The sequence below is a fragment of the Gymnoscopelus microlampas genome (assembly GCF_963454915.1).
Source record: "Gymnoscopelus microlampas genome assembly, chromosome: 15".
Taxonomy (NCBI): domain Eukaryota; kingdom Metazoa; phylum Chordata; class Actinopteri; order Myctophiformes; family Myctophidae; genus Gymnoscopelus; species Gymnoscopelus microlampas.
The window spans coordinates 11,301,560-11,322,401 of NC_139952.1; the positions used below are offsets into that span (position 1 = coordinate 11,301,560).

Sequence of the window (20,842 nt, forward strand, 5' to 3'; positions counted from 1 at the left end):
CTTAAACCACTCGTATCTGACGGTCTGGTTCTCATCAGCTGATTATGGACGATTTTTGAAGGGTCTACATTTTGTCCCAGATCAAAGAATTCTTCATCTCTTCTCCACCTCCCACTTGCATTTTTCTCTTCTCTTCTCTTCTCTTCTCTTCTCTTCTCTTCTCTTCTCTTCTCTTCTCTTCTCTTCTCTTCTCTTCTCTTCTCTTTATTTTCGCTCATTCTTCCCACCCCTACCAAGCTCCGGCCGCGAAAAAAAGAAAGAAAAATCGAGCCACGTCAGGACCGCGGAAGTTTTTGATATTGTCCCCATATTGGTGTCTTGGCCCCGGCTCGTGCGGCCCTTGGCTTGTCCCAGCACGGCCTGGCCTGCGTGCAGCATCTGCTACGCAGCACACGGGGCCGGAGCCTACTGTGTTCTCAGAAGCTCAACACGTGGCACATCTGGAGGAAGGATGAGACGGGCCCATCATCATCATCATCCTGGGCCCAGTACCAGGCTGTCCTGGCCTGACTCCTCAGTACTCCCCCATCACCCCATCCATGCACGCACTCACCTCTCAGGCAGCTCGGCCTGCCACTGGGTAATGCGTAGAAGGTGTGGGGATTCTGAGGATGCCGCGTAAATGGGATTTATGCTAGCGTGTGCCAAACTTCTGTACTGAACTCTGTGGGCCAGGTGGTCACGATATAGTGAAATCTGGTGCTCAGGCTGCGATAGTAAAGGCTGATTCCTACGCTTGACGTATGGTGGTGTCGCGTGGCGAAAATAGCCCCATCTACAAGCTCACAACCTGTCGCGAGTTTGTAGCTATTTTCGGTTATTCCCAGACACACGCACACAAGTGGATTCGGTTAGCTACAGTATTACCTTGCATCAAAGGAAAAAATGGCCTTGATCTCAAAGGGAGGTGTTTGTACTGTTACTAGTTCAGGTTAATGTCTTCTCCCTAAAGGACACTCAGGAGAAAAATGAAAAGCACAGATTAAAATGTTTTATCCATACCCATTTATTTTAGAAATGGCCACATTTGTGCGCTTCAAATTGTATATGTTTGCTGAACTAAGAAGCACACAAGACACTAATAGAGTGAAAAGTGGTGCTCACAATACTAGTTGGAAGCAGTCTGGTCACTAACGGTGGAATCGAACATGCCTTATTTGGAGCCTCCTGACTGGCTACTCCGCCAGTGTATTTGGGTGGTGGTAGCCGCGTTTGACCAAATGACTCTATTATTGTGAAGATAATATCAATTATCTTCTCCTTTAGTAATAAAGGGAAAGCCGACCAAAGAGAGAACTGAAGAGCGTCACAGAACTGTAACAGCATTTGTGTTGAAAGGACTACACACTGTTACATTAGCCATGCCTGCTACACGGTAGCCCGTTGCTGCACTCGTATCTAAACAGATGCACATGGGCTGGTCTGGTCTGTTGTTTTTTATACGTGACATTATGACATAGCCACTGACAGCTCCTGGCACATAGCTACAGTACGTCCTTGCAGATATAGTAGCCTTGTAACAAGGGGCATTTATTTTGTACCCCCCGTGCCCCTTGTATATTTCTGCCACTGCCCTGTCGCCCTGCCCAGTACATGAAACGGGCCGGTAATAAGATTACCAAACATGATGACCCCCGCCCCCCCTCTTCTTCCACAGGGCTTTGATGTGTAGATGATAGCGTCATTTTCCTTCCTTTTACACCCACAGACGTGCGCGCGCACACGCACACACAGACACACACACACACACACACACATGCTAGTCGGTACGCTCTGGCCCCCTTTCCTTTGCTCTTAAGTGGGAAATGTAATGAGAGAGAGCAGAGCGCTTTACAAAGACCCACACAGAGTGGACAATAAGCCTGGGGGAGTACGCCTGCTATTATGAAGCCTAAAATGGGGTGACCCATCTCTCTCTCTCTCTCTCCCCGATCCACATTTCCCTCTGCCTCCTCTTTCTCTCGAGGCCGGAGAGTTCTATCTCTCTCTCTCTATCTCTGTCTATCTTTATCTGTGTCATCAGTTTCCCCCCCGTTTTTTTTCTTTTTCTTTCAGTCATCTCTTCATGGCTTCATCACCCCCCTGTCTTTTTCTTCAACTCCACCTCCTTTCATCACCCTCCTATAACTCTCTCTCTCTCTCTCTCTCTCTCTCTCTCTCTCTCTCTCTGTCTCTCTCTCTGTCTGTCTGTCTCTCTCTCTCTCTCTCTCTCTCTCTCTCTCTCTCTCTCTCTCTCTCTCCTCTTGTGAGCTTGTAGATCTGCTATTTTCAAATAGCCTAGGAACTAGTATGTTTTTAAATAATTGTAGTTGAGTAAATGAATATTTTCCTCAGAGATGTAGTGGAGTAAAAGTATTAAAAATTGGAAATACTCCAGTAAAGTACTTGAGTAAATGTACTTAGTTACTTTCCACCACTCCCTCCCAGCCTGTATTATCTCTCACACCCCCCCCTTTCTGTGCGATGTAGTTATGCACCACGATGTTGATGTTAGACAGGTCTCCTGTCCGCCATAGCGTCACGCTTCCTCCGAGCGTCCCGTAATGACACGATTCAACACGGGCGCCTCTGTGTTTTACTAACGTCTTGTCTGAAATTGCATTTGTTTGAATAACGTACATTAAAGGAAAACATGGTGGAGATGAAGGGGAGATGAGTCTGGCCGTCATTTCCTCCTTTTTAAAACGGCTGCTGTGAGATGTGATTTAAAATGAACTTTTTCAATGGCTCAACGCAGTTCCAAATGGACCCTTAACCGGTCTGTAACTTGAGAGTGTACAAATGGAACCAAATGGACCCATGTACTCTCAGAGTTAACCCATTTAATCCGGGGACGCACCTGTGTCATTTTAGATTTCTTTGGTTATTAAAAAATAGCAGCCACGCTATGAGCTTGTAGATTTGTGCAAATCTTTAAATGCAGATTTTTCAAAAGTGAACATTTGTCAAATATTTTGTTCCAGGCACCCCCAGAAGTAAAGATTTGAGTTACAAATGTTCGCTTTAAAAATATATATTCTAATATATATATATTTTTCATGCTATGAGCTTGTATATCTGCTATGAATAGCCAAATGAATCTAAAATGACAGAGATGCGTCCCCGGATTGAATGGGTTAAATTCAGTGTGGATTGGGGTCCCAGAGATAAGTAAAATTAATAATTATTATATATTGTCAAATGGCGTGGCCTAATGTATATCAAACTGGGCGTCCTTGAAAAAAAAAAAAAAGTTGAAAATGACTGTTACTATATATATATATATATATATATATAGTATATATATATATATATATATATATATATATATATATATATATTGGAGAATACAGCCTTCCCCACTCAATCTCTCTCTCTCTCTCATCCCATCCCAACCCTCCAGCTGTGTCAGAGGACGATAAGCCCCCCCCCCCCCACGATAAGCCCCCCCTATAGTATCCTGCGTGCCCTCACTGCCCCGGACAAGAGCCGCCGCAGTGTGGGTGGGTGGGTGGGGGTTCGGGTCGGGGGGGGGGGGGGGGGGGTGCTCCAGAGAAATGGATTTAATCTGAATTACTCAGCCTTGAAACCCCAGCTGTGTGCGTGTGTGTGTGTGTGTGTGTGTGTGTGTGTGTGTGTAGGCTGCACAAAATTTGTGTCTGTGCGTTTGTTAATGTGCACAAGATACATGGTGGGGGGAGGGGGGAGGAAAAAAAAAAAAAAAATGCATGTCCAGAGCAATGTTGAATTATTCTGGATTAGAACATCTGGTCTGCAATCCTAAAATGAGCTGGAGATGTATGCTGGAGAGAGAGAGAGAGAGAGAGAGAGACGAGAGGCGAGATGGAGAGTGCGAGCAAGCGTGGAATGTGTATGGACTCTTTATTCATTTGGCACGCTCGTGTGTGTGTGTGTGTGTAGTGGTGGAAAAGGTACTCAGTTACGAGTGAAAGTCTGTAATTCAACATTTACTTGAGTAAATGTACAAAAGTATTGGTATCAAAATGTACTGAAAGTACGAAAAGTAGAAAGTGCTCATTATACAGAATGTCCCATTTCACAAGTTTTCAAATGTATAAATTGTCTGAAAATCTCAATGCGACGCATTACCTCAGAATTGTACTTGTGTACAGTACTTTAGTAAACGTACGTAGTTACTTCACACACTGTGTGTGTGTGTCTGTGTGTGTTGGCACACAGACCACGTCTTGCGCGTTTTTATTTTTTTATTATTCGTACCAGGCCAGGCCTCGGCACCGGGACCTAAGAGGGGGAGTATGGTTATGATGATAGGAGGAGAAGAGGCGCGTTCAGGTACCGCGGCCGGGCTTTGAACTCCTCCCAAACCCCCCCCCCCCCGATTACGGCGTCGTCAAATCCATATTGTACATCTGGGCTCTCTTGGGAAGTCCTGCCAGATTGCATATTTGCACAGCGGCCGAGGCTGGCTGGCTGGGCTGGAAGCTCCTAAAAAAAAAGAAATCTGCCTTGGAAATCAATCTCTGGGCCCTCATGATACCTCTGGAGAGGTCGAACGCCTTAAGCTCTCGATTCATCCACTACCACCATCATCACACGTCTCTCCCTTTGATGAGGAGTGTCTTTGGGAGCTAGATGTGCGTGTAGCTTTTAATCTGCCATGTTTGTGCTGGTGTGACTTGGCTTTTGGCTTGTTTTTCGACCGGGTTGGCCGCTATAAAGCCATTCAAATCCGGGGGAACGCATCGGTGTCATTTTTAGATTTTAGCCATAGCCATTATCTTATACTTTAGGCTATTCAAAAATAGCACCGAGTGCCGCGCTATGAGCTTGTAGATCTGCTATTTTTGAAAAAATCATGAAAATGTGTTTGAATATATGTATTTTTTTAAAGCGAACATTTGTAACTCAAATCTTTGTTTCTGGCGGGTCCCTGGAACTAAATATTTTGAGATGGGGGGTCCGCGACCAAATACATATCATTTTGGGGGTTCTTGACATGAAAACGTGCGAGAACCACTGATATTATAGCAGGATGTTTAGAAGACATTTGTAGATTTGTTCCCCCGATTTGAACGCATTAAACATGAACCCTATTCTGGACACGTACGTGAACATTCGGCAGAAATAGGCCAACGTTCAGCGGAAATGGCTACAAGCACACGAACCGACGTGCTGTGAGCTTGTAGATCGGCTATCTTGGCTTAAATTTGGTGTCGAGGGAAAAAAGAAGAAGGGGGCAATATAGCCTGGGGGAACCCCGGGCAATAAAGTATGGGGTCTTAAGTCGTTAAGCCCTAATTTATACATCATTTTACGATAGTGAAAATAGCCTATCTGCAAGCCCCCACAACCTGAGCTCGTAGATCTGCTATTTTCTCCTTCATTTCCACCTTTTTAATAATGACATCATGACCAAACAAATAGGGTTGAAACTTGAAAAGTGGTAAAAAAAAAGAAAACCCCGACCATGAGTGGCGGAACCGGTTCAGTGTGTTAGATCCGAAGCCACACCAGTCACGCACAGATCTAATCGCACCGGCCCAGGGTCAACTCAGGCTCGTGAAGTGGGTCACACACCTCGAGCATCACTTTTCCCAGCTCTCGCTTCAGGCTAATAATGTACTAAAGTCCCTTGAGCTGAAACGACAAATGTACTGTGTTTGAGACCGGGAACTATAGTGGCAAATAAATCAAGTTCACCCATACTATATGATATCGTTGGTTTCGGGCAGAAACCTCCTATCTTCTGATTCTAACTTATTGTGTTTTTTCGTAAATTAACGCCCTTCTTGATCATAATACAGCGGCACGCGGAAGCATCCGCAAGCTGGAAACGCGGCGCGAGCGGCGCATTTTGAGCTTGTAGATCTGCTACTTTTGCTATATGTATTTTTTTCATCCTGAAAGGCAACAGTTTTGGACATATGAGATTTCCACCCGACAGCAACGATATATTTTAATAATGCTACGAACGTCCAACAACATGACAAATTCAGCATTGGATTATAGAAAATATCTTTCCACGGTTTAAAGAAAGTAACTGTAATAATAAAATAACTGTACTATAAAGAAAAGGCATGTTCTGCTATTTACGTTGAAAAGAAATCAAGTTCTCCAATACGATACAACATATTGTAATGATATGAACGTCAGCAACATGACAAACTGCTGACGTCGATACGTATTTTGTTCCAGGGATCCCCAGAAGCAAAGATTTGAGTCATTCTTCTATAAGCTCATAGCGCGGCACTCGTGAGCTTGTATATCTGCTATTTTTTTTTAATCTAAAGTGACACAGATACGTGCGTTCCCTGATTGAATGGTTTAACTGAAACATATTAGTCCTCGGACCCCCATTTGAAAAGGGAACATTTGTGTTTATTAGATTGATAATTAGTACAACATTCTACATCTGTCCATAATGTAGCTGTGGAGATAACAGTGGAGAGAGTGAAACCTGTGATCTGTTCTACATTCTCTCATTGCCAGTGACATGATTGTGAAATTAAACCGTTCCTCATTTTTGCTGGAAAGCCCCTGAAAAGCCCCTCAAGGATCCCAGGGGTTCCCCTGACCCCCACTATGAGAACTACACATTCATAGGTCTGATTCCAGTAAATGGACAGACAACATGGAGAACGCTGGCAACTATTGATTATTAATATTGACTTAGCACTTAACCCAATATTTAACCCATTCAATCCAGGAACGCATCTGTGTCATTTTAGATTTGAGCTATAACCATAATTTTTTTTATACTTTGGCTATTCAAAAAAATTGCAGATCTACAAGCTCACTACGCTACGAGCTTATAGATCAGCTGTTCTTGAAACATCTTGAACATTTGTGCAAATCTTTTGAAACAACATTTTTAACTTAAATCTTTGCTTCTTTTTTTTTTTTTTTTAATTGTTTTTGGGGAGAGGGATATGGAAAGTAGGCTGACAGGAAATGTGGGGGGGGGGGGTGACACGCAGCAAAGGTCGTCGGGAACGGTCCCTACCGGTTTTCCGGATCCCAGCCCTAGTAAAGGAAGAGCAGGTGCCATGCTGTACAAATGGAACCAAATGGACCCATTTGGTTCCATTTGTACACTCTCAGAGTTACATTAACATTGATTTTACAATATAAATTGGGGTCCCAGCGATTAGAAATGCCATTAAATGGGGGTCCGTAGCCTAACGCATGTCAAACTGTGGGTCCTTGGAATTAAAATGGTTGAGAATCACTGCTATAGCCGTAAAACATCTTCAAATGGGGGTCCGTGGGCTAATAATAAGTGTCAATTTGGGGGTCCTTGACATGAAAACGTTGGAGAACCACTGGCCTAGTAGAGCAGTCCAGCTCGCTGTGTGGGGGCTGTGTGTGTGTGTGTTCTAATGCTAGTTCAGCTAGTATTCAACCTCCCCCATAACAGAAGCCTGTCAGACCTGTTTCACACAGTGCAGGTGCATGGGTGTCATCGTTCTGGGGTGTGTGTGTGTGTGTGTGTGAGTGAGAGGCCCTGCGGTGTTTGTTGACGTATTGTTCAGGCGGCTCCCACTCTCTCCTATTTCTTCTGAGGGATGGATGGGTTGCATCTTTCAACAGTGTTAAGTAAAGAGAAAAAGAAGTGCAAACAACATCTCTTATTTCTCAGTTGTTGTTTTTTTACTGTCATTGTTGAATTGTGTGGACATTTTGAGAAAATGAATCTGACAATGTTGAGTCATACCGTTCCATAAATATAGTCATAACTCTTTACAGCACAAAAATTGGAATGCAACATTGTATGACACGGGACACTAAACAAGGTACATCGTATCTAGAGGGCTAATATTCAATTGAAAACTAAGCAGTCTCCTGTCCCGTGTGTCTGAAATGCCACCAAAGTTGTGCTGAAAGAGTTGAGTCTTTACTTCCTGCTCGTGGCATCCTTTTGTCCACTGTGTTTCAGAAAATACAATTCAGGTTGATGTAATCCTAACTGATAAGACCGTATGAAAGTGCCAGGCTGGTGCTTGCCTGTGAAATGCATCATGGGAAATGTATGAACGCCCGAAGAGCCAAAAACGTACAGTCAGGGAAATTGTCTCAGTCAATATGGAGTATCATATTGTCAAAAGTATTTGTTCCTATACACCAGTGGTTCTCAAAGTGGGGTCCAGGGACCCTCGGGGGTCCTTGCGGGTGTTCCAAATGGACCTTTACAGGACTGTAACGTTTGAGAGCCAATGCAGTGGTTCCCAAACTGGGGTCCAGGGACCCCTAGGGGTCCTTGAGGAGTTACATGACTGTAACTCTGAGAGTGTACAAATGGAACCAAATGGACCCTCACGGGTCCATTTGGTTCCATTTGCACACTCTCAGAGTTAGGATTTCATAATATAGATTGGCGGTCCCAGTAATAGCAAATGCTATCAAATGGGGGTCCGTGGCCTAATGCTTTAAATCAAACTGGTGGTCCTTGAAATTAAAAAAAGTTTCAAGGAAGTTTTCAAGGAAATTCAAAAAGTTTCAGTTCATTCAGTGTATTAGTATACACTGAATGAACTGAAAGGCAGATCATTCAGAATCACGCCAACGTCCCATTAACACGACCTCTCTCTCTCTCTCTCTCTCTCCCCCCCCCCTCCCCCCTCCATCCAATCCCAAAGGAGACGGAGAGGCCGGCGTCCAACAACAACAACGGCGGCAGCCCGTCGCCGCCGTGCGCCGAGGACGACTACCGCCTCGGCAACAAGCCCAACAATGAGAACTCCTACTGCTACCAGCTGCTGCAGGAGCTGGACAAGCAGCGCAAGGGCGGCATCCTCTGCGACGTCCACATCGTGGTGTCGGGCCAGGTGTTCCGCGCGCACAAGAACATCCTGGTGGCCGGCAGCCGCTACTTCAAGACCCTCTACTGCCTGACCAAGAGCGACGTCGGAAACAAGGAGCGCGGCAGCGCCGCGAGCGCCGCCACGGTCACGCACCTGGACGTGGCGGCCGTGCAGGGCTTCTCGGTCCTCCTGGACTTCCTGTACTCGGGCAACCTGCTGCTGACCAGCCACAACGCCATCGAGGTGATGTCGGTGGCCTCCTACCTGCAGATGACGGAGGTGGTGCAGACGTGCCGGGCGTTCATCAAGGACGCGCTCAACATCAGCATCAAGCAGGAGGCGCCCGACTCGGTGCTGGTGGACTACAACAAGCGGCGGGCGGTGGCGGGCGGCGGCGGCGGCCGCGAGGGTGGGCGCCCGGGCAAGGGCGGCGGCGGCGGCGCCACCGGCGGCCACCAGAGGCAGGAGCGCAAGCCGGGCAACTTCTGGGCCACCAGCATCCTGTCCAAGCTCTCCATCAAGGCCAGCCACGTGGGCGTCGGCCCGGACAAGGAGGCGGGGCCGGAGGAAGGGGGAGGCGTGAAGGAGGAGACGAGCGACGTGGAGGTGTCGGCGGCGGCGGCGGGGCTGCTGGGCGGGGCCGAGGGCTGCGCCCTGGGGGGCTCCGCCCACTCCGGAGGAGGAGGCGGCTGGTCGCAGCACAACGACAACTCGTCGGACTCGGCGGAGGCGGGCGAGTCGCGGGCGGGCGCTGGCGGTAAGGCGGGGTTGTTGCGTGATCGTCTGTTTTGCGATGCTTGTAGATCAGCTGTTTGCATTATTCATTTCTTTGTTGTTGAAAGTATTAACCCATTTAGGAAGCATCTGTGCCATTTTAGATTTCTTTGGCTATTCAAAAATAGCAGATATACAAGCTCGTAGCGGGGCATACGAGCTTGTATATCTGCTACTTTTGAATAAAATAATATAGCTAACAAAAATCTAAAATGACACAGTAGCCTATGCGTTCCCGGTCTTAATGGGTTAAGTTATTAAATATGTAATTTCTTTATGTATTTACGTTATTTGTCATATCTACCCTGTGCCATTGAAGCCTAAAAGGCTAACATTATGTTTCAAATGTTTAAATGCCAAAAAACACATTGTTGAAGTTAATCGCAATTATTTGCATGACGATTAATCATCAACCAATTATCGTGATTGTGACAGGCTTGGTTGGCGGTGGTCCGGGGCAGGTGTTCGTCTGGAACGAGCCGGCCTCGGGGGGCGCCGCGGCGCCGGCCAGCGTGAAGCGCGAGGCGCCGGGGAGCGACGCGGCGGCCGGCAGCGGCAGGAGGAAAAAGCAGGCGACCACGCGCCGGTTCGTCTACAACATCCCGCCCGAGCCGGAGGAGGGCTTCGACGAGGGCATGTTCATCCAACCGTCTGCTTCCTACCCCCGGGAGGACTTCTCCTACCTCTCTGAGAACGCCGGTATGGCACGCACAGACACACACACACACACACACACACACGCACACACACACACACACACAATCCACCTGCATGCATACGCATTTTCCACAATGATCTCACCCGAGTCTGCACGGCCATAATTCAAACTGCATGTATATATATATATTTTATGCGAGGCAACAAAAAAAAAAACGCTGTTCATTGTGCCAGAGGCTACGTTTTCTAACGTCCAGTGGTGGAAAAAGTATTCAAATGTTTTACTTTTAAGTAAAAGTATCAACACTGCAATGTAGAAGTACTCTGTAGCAAGGAAAAGTCCGGGATTCAAAATGTACTTGTAAAAGTCAAAAGTAGGGCTATAAAATAGGGCTAAATTGGTTAATGTATGTTTTATAATGTAATAATTTATATCTGTAAAGTACCTAGTAACTAAAGTGTTCAGATAATTGTAGTGGAGTAAAAGTACAATATTTGCCTCTGAGATGTTGTGGAGTAGAAGTAAAAGTATAGACAATTTGAAACACTCCAGTAAAGTAAAAGTACCTCAAAATTGTACGGTACTTGAGTAAATGTACTTAGTCACTTTACACCACTGGTAACGTCATATTCTAATCTAGTCCCTTACGGGTTTGTAACTCCGCCAGTGTACAAAATGGAACCAAATGGACCCTTACAGGAGTTCATGGAGGGAAGAAAAGCAGAATTATGTCGAAGTTTGACCGGTTTAATCTGTTTAAAGCCATGTTGTTTTAGCTACCATGTGTAATGCCATATGCGTTCTAATCTGGCCTAGTGTTTTCACTTATATAATATACACAACACACCAGTGGTTCTCAAAGTGGGGTCTGGGGACCCCCTGGTGTCCTTGCGAGGGTTCCAGAGTCCACTTGGTTCAATTATTTTTTACACTTTCAGAGTTAAATGAACACTGAGGATTTTACAGCTTTTTTTTTTAACCCATTTAGACCGGGAAAGTATCTGTGTCATTTTAGATTTCTTTGGCTATTCAAAAATAGCAGATATGCTATCTTTGAAAAATCGTGAAAATGTGCGCAAATCTTTGAATAGATATCTTTTAAAGCGAATATCTGTCAAATATTTTCGTTCCAGGGACCTCCAGAAACAAAGATTTGAGTTACATATGTTTCAAAAAAATATATGTATTCAAATTCATTTAGTTTAGTTTAGTTTATTAGCACATTGTTATAAAAAAAATATACTGAAACAATACATATCAAATGACAAGTTGCGGTCCAAGGAAAGGAAGAAGCCGGCAGGCTTACAAGCTTGGTAATCTGTTATTTTTGAATAGCCCAAAGTATAAATAATGGTTATAACTAAAAAAAGAACACTAAAATGACACAGTATGCGTTCTTCGTCTCAATGTGGGTTAGTCAAAATGGGGGTCCGTTGCCTTAATGCATATCAAACTCGAGGTCCTTGAAAATGAAAAAAAAAGAAAGGTGGAGAACCACTGCTCCAGAGGGGAGCGGCGGTGGCCTCCTGCATTGCGCCTCCTCGCGGCCCCGTGTGCCGTGGATGGAACTGCCATTTATGTCAATTAGCATCACAGCTTAACTAGCTGTCTCCTCCTGTCTGCTGCATCACAGCCCCGGCCGGACGGACCGGACATCCTCCTCCTCCTCCTCCTCCTCCTTATACTGCCTCATTTTCTCTTCCTTCTCTTTCCATCTTCCTCCGTTTCCATCTCTCTCTCCCTCCCTTCCTATCGCTCTCTCTCTCTCCGTTTGCCTCTCTGTCTGTCTATCTTTCAGCTCCTAGTCTGGTATTTCGGATGGCTCCATTAAGCACAGCGCTCTATGAAAGCATAATGATATCACATATTAAACAGAGTGCTATTGGGAGGAGGGGGGGGGGGTACGAAGAAGTGGGGTGTGTGTGTGTGTGTGTGTGTGTGTGTGTGTGTGTGTGTGTGTGTGTGTGTGTGTGTGTGTGTGTGTGTGTGTGTGTGCGAGAGAGAGAGAATAGTAAGAACATTAAGTGTGTGTTCATGAGATATGGTGCAGAGTGTGTGGTGAGCATTGGGTGTGAGGTGCGCGCGCGTGTGTGAGAGGGAGAGAGAGAGACCCACACACACACACACACACACACACACACACACACACACACACACACACACACCAGACCGCCTAATGCAGCGGGATGTAGAAAGCCGTCCTCCCTACGGCCCCTTTCCGAACGCCCCTCTTACGTGCCTCAGTCTCCCCAACTCCACGTAGACCTTTTTAATGCCTGCATGAAGTCCATCAGAGTCTCCTAATGGCCTGGAGAGACGCTCCACGTAGGAGTGCGTCTGTGTTTGTGTTTTAACCACTTAAAACCCTACATACTTATCTGTCTGGGGTCCCCCCAGGGCTCTGTACTAGGGGCCGCTAGTATTTTTCCATCTACACCAAATCTCTTGTTTGTTTTTTAAAATACATTTAGAGTAGCCAATTCCTTTTCACCCAATTTAGTCGTTATGCCAATAGGCTCTATGCACGGCAGCCATATTGGAAAGAAATTGGGTCTCTTCTTACTTCCTTCACAGGTGTTACCAATGACACTAATGAAGCCTCTGTTCCATTCTGGTCAAACAGAGTCAGGGTGCTGATGTTGTGCGTGTTGGCTCACTGGAAAACACTCTGCTACACCAGTGGGTCTCAAAGTGTGGACCAGGGACCCTCATGGTTCCTTGAGGGGGTTATAAATGGCCCCTAGAAGGTGTGTAACTCTGAACCGTGGTGCACCGGATGCACCAAGGTGGATTCGAACACACAACCTCCGTGGTGGTGGGCAGGGACTTTACCACTGCGCCACCCGAGCAAAGCCCAGACCAAATCTCCTGTTAGCTGATATGTGAGCTTGTAGATCTTAAGTCATTGATAGAAAATGTGTGCAAATCTTTGAATATATATGTATATCTCTTAAAGCGAACATTTTTGACTCAAATCTTTGCTTCTGGGGGGTCCCTGGAACAACATATTTTGAGCTGGGGGTCCGTAGCCAAATACATATAATTTTGGTGGTCCTTGACATGAAAAAGTTTGAGCAGCACTGAAGCTATTCTGGGCAGAACAACAATCGGTGAAACCACCTACAATCTCACAACGTTGCCAAGTTGCGGCGCGTTTGCGAGGCTCGTACCGTGGTAGATCGGCCGTTAGTTTCCGGACAGAAGATGTGTGAAAGGAAATCCTAGCGGTGCCCAGTGCAGAGCCCTGGGGGACCCCGGTCAGCTAAGTATATAGGGTTTTAAGTGGCCGAGGCTCCTGGGTTGCTTTGTGCACTGTTGGTGCTCTCCGCCCCAGAGGACCCGCGGCCAATAAATTCTTGGGTCCTCTCCAAACACGACCGTTGGCTTGTTTAAAAGGGGTGGGCTGCCTGCCCTGTGGGCCGCTCCCCACCCACACACACACACACACACACACACACACACTCCCCCCCCACACACGCACAGCATATAAAGAAAGATAAGCAGGCAAAGTGCATTTGCATACACACTTGTCTCATTCTTGAAGCGCATGCGCAGTCACACACACACACACACACACACACACACACACACACACACACACACACACACACACACACACACACACACACACACCCCTGCGGACACGAGGTGCAAAGCTGCTAGGGGTGGCCTTTTCTCCTCCCTAATCCACCGTAATGCACTGGGGCTGTCCTCGCCATTCCAAATATTGACCCAGTGAGAGTGGACGCGCACGAACTCACACAAACACACACACACACGGGCGTGTCTTTTAAAGGGGAGCTCTAAGCCCTGTGTGGCTGGAGAAACCGGACACGCGCACGCACACACACACCCATCCACCCACCCTGGCGTGCACACACAGGTGCGCACACACACACACACGTGCACACGCACACACCCACCGAAAGCGGATTGTAAGCCGAGCCGGTTGTGTGAGAGCCGTGCGACTCTTGTCATTGTGTCACGTAACCCCTTCCTCCCTGCCTTGCCTGTCTGTGGGGGGGGTGTTTATAGCCTGTTGTGTAAAGCAGTGGTTCTCACATGTTTTTCATGTCAAGGCCCCCCCAAATTGATATGTACTATATTTGGCCGGAGACCCCTAATCTGGGGGAGAAAAGAAAGTGTGCCAGGGACCCCTAGAACAGTGGTTCTAAAAAAAAAAATCATGCCAAGGACCCCCAAAATTATGTTTTCTTTTTGGCTGCGGACCCCCTGTCACAAAACATATTTTATATATTTTTTCAATACAATATATTTTTTCAATACAAGCTCATAGCGCGGCACTCGGTGCCGCGCTATGAGCTTGTATATCTGCTTTTCTTTTTTTAATAGCCCCCCCCAAGGACCCCTGGGGACCACACTTTGAGAACCAATGCCCTAGAAGAGAAGAATTTGCCTTTCTAAATTCAAAATTAAGAAATAGGTGGTCATAATGATTGAGGCCATATTAACCAATTTAGCTTGGGACCCCCCCCCTGGACTTAAAGGACCCCTGGGGGGGTCCCTGGCCCCCACTTAAGAGTAAGCTGCAGCCTGCAGGGGAGCAACAAGCCACTTTGCAATTTGCATACAGTAGGATTACGTTTGCGGATGGGTGGGGTTGTTTACGCAAGGTGTTGTGTAGGGCTAGCCAATTATTCTGTCAAGTTATTTTTTTGATTAAAGGTAGGGTAAGTGATTTACTTTTGTTAAAATAAGTGTAAAATAGCTCTATATTGTGATAGTACTCATTGCTATAGAGTGTTAGTTCAGTAAAAGGAGTCTCCCATGTCTCTCCAGCTCTTTATTAAACAGAAAATGAATTTTCAGTGCTCTCTCCTGATTGGCTTAAATGTTGTCACCTACCTGAAAATGTACTATATTCTGTTAACTAAAGAGCTGGAGAGACCCCTGTGACCGAACAAACACTCTGTAGCAATGATTACTATCAGAATATAGTACTTTAACCTTTTTTAATAAAACAAAACAAAAATACCCAAAAATATGACTTACCCTAACCCTAACCCTATAATTGTGAAGTGCGTTTTTGGGGATAATCTATGAATCAACGCAAAATGAATTGTACATGCTTTAAAAAAAACATAATGAAGCCCTATTTTATACATTGACAGCCAATCTAAAAGCTCACGCGTGTCGCTAGATTGTAGATCTGCCATTTTCGCTTTCTGAAAATAGTTTATTTCATTCAAATCTTCTCAATCTCAAATTTTTCATAATCGATTCAATCACTTAGTTTGATTAACTGCTACTACTAAATCAAGCCACTTTGCATACAGTAGGTTTGTATGTGCAAGGTGTTGTGTGCATTCCCCAGGGGCTCAACTGACTTGCACCACCCCACCTCCTCTCTATCTCTGTCGATTTGTTGATATATAACACATTGTTAAAAGAATGATCAAAAATCCCTATTAATAATTCAATGAACCTACAGCATCTGTTCTAATAATTCGGTTTTGATACATTTTCCGTTAAATGTCCAGCCCTATAAACTACTTTTAACCCGTTAAAACCGGGAACGCATCTGTGTAACCACTTAAACCATCATTTGATACTATACAAAAATAGCAGATCTACAAGCTCATAGCGCCGCGCTATGAGCTTGTAGATCTGCTATTTTTGAAAAATCGTGAAAATGTGTGTAACTCTTTGAATACGTATATTTTTTTCAAGCAAACATTTGTAACTCAAATCTTTGCTTCTGGGGGTCCCTGGAACAAAATGTTTTCAGATGGGGGTCCGTGGCCAAATACATATCATTTTGGGGGTCCTGACATGAAAAAGTTTGAGCACCACTGAGCACCAAACATGAGGTTTTCAGAAAACTGTTAGGATTTAGAAGACATTTATAGAATCAGCCTCATGTCTTAATGCGTTATAGATACCAAATAGACACCATGAACAAATGTTATTTAAGTGTAATTGTTTGCTGTTGTGACGTTGTTGCATTCTCCAGGGGGCTCTCGACTGACTTGCATCTCTCTCTCCCCCACACCCTCTCTCCCTCTCTGGTCCCTCCCCCGTTTCCTAGAGTTGGCCAACCAAATCCAGTACAGCCTCCTGCAAGACTCGCAGCAAGGAGAGTCGTGGGAAAACGGTAAGACTTCCTCACACACTCCCCTCGTCTTAGTTATCCACCCCCCGGCGACTCCCAAACCCGTGGGCCGGGACTCTTGAATCATAGTGTTTTTGCCCAAATAATTGGCAAACACACTATGATTCAATTGATAATATAACACGAATATCCTTGCTGTTGGGGTAGAAACCTGTTTTTTTTTTGTAACTACAGCGTCACACAAAAGCATCAAAAGTAGCAGATCTACAAGGTCGAAACGCGGCGCGAAGCGGCGCGTTTCGACCTTGTAGATCTGCTACTTTTGCTGTGTTTTCATCTGATTCCTGAAAAGTAACAGTTTTGGATATATGAGGTTTCCACGCCGACAGAGACGATCTAAAAAAGTATGCATATTATTAACTTAACGTATAATATGTTGTTATTGATCCAAGCCGGAACACAATCGATAAACACGCTCTGAAAATGGGTCCATTTGGTTCCACTCGGCGCACTCTCGAGTTAAATTCAGAGTTAGATGGGGGTCCGTGGCCCTGACGCACATCAATCTGGGGGGGGGGGGGTGTCCTTGAATCTCTGCACTACAGTATACTCTGTATTGTTTTAGTCTAGAGATAAACAGATCAATATAGCACCTTGCTTCATGTCTGTTGGATCGCCGCTTCACTTTGCACGGGCCAAATCAGATTAACATAAACCTGTGCGTTTTTTGAACCCCTCAGGGTTAAAATAGCACCCTGGATTTAGGAATGGTGGTAAAGGAAAGTGATTGCCCACGCTCGTCCCTGGCTTTTGTTTTGCTTCTGTTTAACAAGTGTTTTGATGAACTTCTGCAAATAATGATAGTTTCACTCAAGGAAGTACATTATCCACCATGTATGGCTGCAACTATTGAATATATCTCTATATCTCTATATCTAATATCTATATATCTATATATCTATATATATATATATATAGTAGATCTGAAAATATTTTTTTCCATCACAAAATATTATAATATATTATAAAAGATATTGATTAAAAAAATAATGCATTTTTTTAATCAATATCTTTTATAATTGATTACATCTGTTAGTTCGATCCCTAATACCTTGCTATATTAGCTTGTTATGATGCCAAAAAGGTGGCATAATATACAACCTTAACACACACACACACTCTCACACACACACACACACACACACGGGGGGGCGAATACACAGGTGACCTGGTCCTCATCAACCATCTTTCCCCCAGCCCCTGTCCTAGCAACCTGCCCTAGCGACGGCCGTGTTTGTTGGGCTGTGTGTGGCTCAAACAAAAGGCCAGACCCCGTCAGCCCCCCCCACCCCCCTCCCCACCCCCCACCCTCCATGATAAAGAATAGCTCGCTCACACACACACACACACACACACACACACACACACACACACACACTGCAGCCCCTTCACAATCAATACATACCTTGTTTATTAGCACAGCCAGCTGTCCAGCGTAGCCTGTTGGCAGAGATGTCTAGTCAAGGCCAGCGTAGCGTTTGTATGGAAAACACACAGAGGGCATGTCGTTGCCGTCGGCGGCAGAAACCTCTTATCTCCACGTTTTAACTCGTTGTGTTTTTACCCCTAAAAATAAACGCCTTTTTTGATCACACTACAGCGTCACACGAAACTAGCAGATCCGCGTTTCGAGCCTGTCGATCTGCTGTTTTCTAATTTGAATCCTGAAAAGTAACGGTTTTGGACAGATGAGGTTTCCACCCCGACGGAGACGATGTGCTATATAGGCATTAGAAACATAGCATAGTGCTAATTTAACATTGAAGGTGTGCTTGCGTACACATGCATGTATAGCACACAAAAGGTTCAGAAATGTATTTCTCGCTTGCAACAATGCCTCTTTGAGTCTTGGCAATAGCTCAATAGCTTGTAATGCTGTTGGAAAGCCTGTTTATTTCCCCTTTTTAAATGGTGCCCCATTTGTAAGGAATTCTGTGGGTTGAGCCCCATGAAAAGTGTGACCCCCATGTGTGTGCCATGGGGTCCATGTCTCCCCAATAGGATCCCACTCTTAACAGACCTCCAACCATTAAAGGGCCGTTCCACTAATCTTATCCGAGAGACAGGCCTTCATTTTCCCATACACCTGCTGGCCTGACTCCCTCTGTTTTTACGGAGGTCCCCCCCCCCCCCCCCCCCCCCCCCCCCCCCCCCCCAGAGAGGGGGAGAGGGGAAACAGCCTAGGATCTGTGTCTCCCCATAGGATCCCACTGTAACAGACCTCTGTTAGAGTGGGATCCTATGGGGAAGGGCATGTATCCTAGGGAGAGGACGCAGAGATCCCCCCCAGGTACACCCCATGTACCCCTGCACCTGGGCTGAGAAAGCTCAAAACAAAGAGTCAAATAGCAACAGCAGAATACGCCGTTTGGTTATTTTTCATGGGCGCTGCTTGTGAAAAATGCCTGTTCCCCAGAAACCATTTAAAAGAGACATAAACTTGCCAAACTGTAGAAAAGTCATTGCCAAGAAGCATTGTTGCAAAAGAGAATTAATCTACCAAACACACCTTTTCCAACTTTTTGTGCCATGTTCATATAACTGTACAAAGGTATTCATTTCTGAAAACACATAAAAAGATGAAACTTGGAGATGATGACGGTATTGTTACATTCATGTGATCTCATCAGAGCACACACAGAGACTGGCATAACTCATTAAAACCAGGAACGCACCTGTGTAACCATTATTTTTATACTTTGGCTATTCAAAAACAGCAGATCTACAAGCTCATAGCGCGTCACTTCGTTCCGCGCTACGAGCTTGTAGATCTGCTGTTTTTGAATAGCCAAAGTGCAAATCTTTGAATATATATATATATATATATATATATATATATATATATATATATATATATATATATATATATATATATATATAATTTTAAAGCAAACATTTTTAACTCAAATCTTTGCTTCTGGGGGGTCCCTGGAACAAAATATTATGAGATGGTGGGTCGGCTGCCAAATACATATACATTTGGGTGGTCCTTGACACGACTGACATAGCAACATACGTTTTTCAGAAAAAAGGGAATATTCCTCAGTAAATTCACATTGGTCAATGTATTGTGAAGGCATCAGTTCACTTGCGAAGACATTATCACCTCCAGAACACATCCCTGTTGGACCAGGAACCCACATTAGACTCATTTTGGTAATTACCCTGAGAGAGGGGGATGGGGGGGGGGGGTTGGCCTGTTGCCATGCAGCATGACACATTTACTCCATTTAAAAACGAGGTGAAGTTATTAACCCTTATAAGACCTGAAGCCGATTCTACAAATGTCTTCTAAATCCCAACAGTTTTCCGAAAAAACGTAATGTTTCTATATCAGTGGTGCTCAAACTTTTTCATGTCAAGGACCACCCAAAACGATATGAATTTGGCCGCGGACCCCCCCCATCTCAAAACATTTTGTTCCAGGGACCCCCCCAGAAGCAAAGATTTGAGTTAAAAAATGTTCGCTTTAAAAGAATATATATTCAAAAGATTTGCACACATTTTCACGATTTTTCAAAAATAGCAGATCTACAAGCTCGTAGCTGCTATTTTTGAATAGCCAAAGTGTAAAAGAATGCTTTTTTCTTAGCTCAAATCAAAAAGTGACACAGATGCGTTCCAGGTCTTAATGGGTTGTTAAGCAGGGCGTTTTGTGAGCACACCCCCCCACACACACACACACAGCTTTAGAACGGAGCCAAAACACCTTCCCCACCCTTTGAAGTGTGTGTGTGTGTGTGGGTGCTGGTGCTTTTTTAGAATGAGACAAACTAACTGTTGATGTTATGACTTTGACTGTATCATTTAAACCCAGGGGTTTCCAAAACCTTTCCATACCAAGTGGAAAGCTCACAATGCATCGCGTGTTGTGAGCTTGTAGTTCATTTTGAAAGTGATTAAACTGGCACAATAAGCTGATAGATTAGGTAGATAGATAGATATAGAGAAAATATTTTGGCCCTGCTTTCCAATTGGTCCCCTGGCGCCCCCTGGAGGCCACTGCACCCTCCCCCCTGTGCTTTAACCTGTTATTCTTATTTGTCTAGATAAAGATAAACATGGGAGAGATACGTTGTTGAATTGTAGCATTAAAGGCCCAAGTAGGAATCCTTTGAGCAGGTGCATAATGACATTCAGAAAATGTTTTGATTTGTAGAAAATATGCTGTTTTAAAATGTCTTGCCCTGTCACACATTAAAAGGTTCTGTAGTTCTGTTTTACGCCAATATTTTCTAACATTACCAGTGAACAACAATATAACCCAAACATACAGTATACTGTTGCTGTCAGGGAGGAACCCCCCCCCCCCCATAAATGAATTCCCTATTTTGTCATACTACAGTGTCACACAGAATTAGCAAAAAAAAAACAATCCACAAGCTCACACAATTATGTGTTGTGAGCCCATTTAATAAAACGTCATAGTTGTGTTGTCTACTGTTAGTCCTTGTGTGAGAGTTCAGTAACTCCAAGCAGAGAATGAAAACATCCCTATTCCTGTTTCAAATGTAT

At 44.9% G+C, this 20,842-nt stretch overlaps 1 protein-coding gene across 1 annotated transcript in view; it reads left to right on the forward strand.

Moving 5' to 3' along the window:
- Positions 1-20,842, forward strand: part of zbtb10 (zinc finger and BTB domain containing 10) — a 37,497-nt gene that overhangs the window by 6,943 nt on the left and 9,712 nt on the right. Inside the window, exons 2-4 of the mRNA XM_084081344.1 lie at positions 8,598-9,519; positions 9,972-10,235; positions 16,244-16,309. Of these exons, the coding sequence (XP_083937470.1) occupies positions 8,598-9,519; positions 9,972-10,235; positions 16,244-16,309 (1,252 nt within the window). The remainder of the gene's footprint in view (positions 1-8,597; positions 9,520-9,971; positions 10,236-16,243; positions 16,310-20,842) is intronic.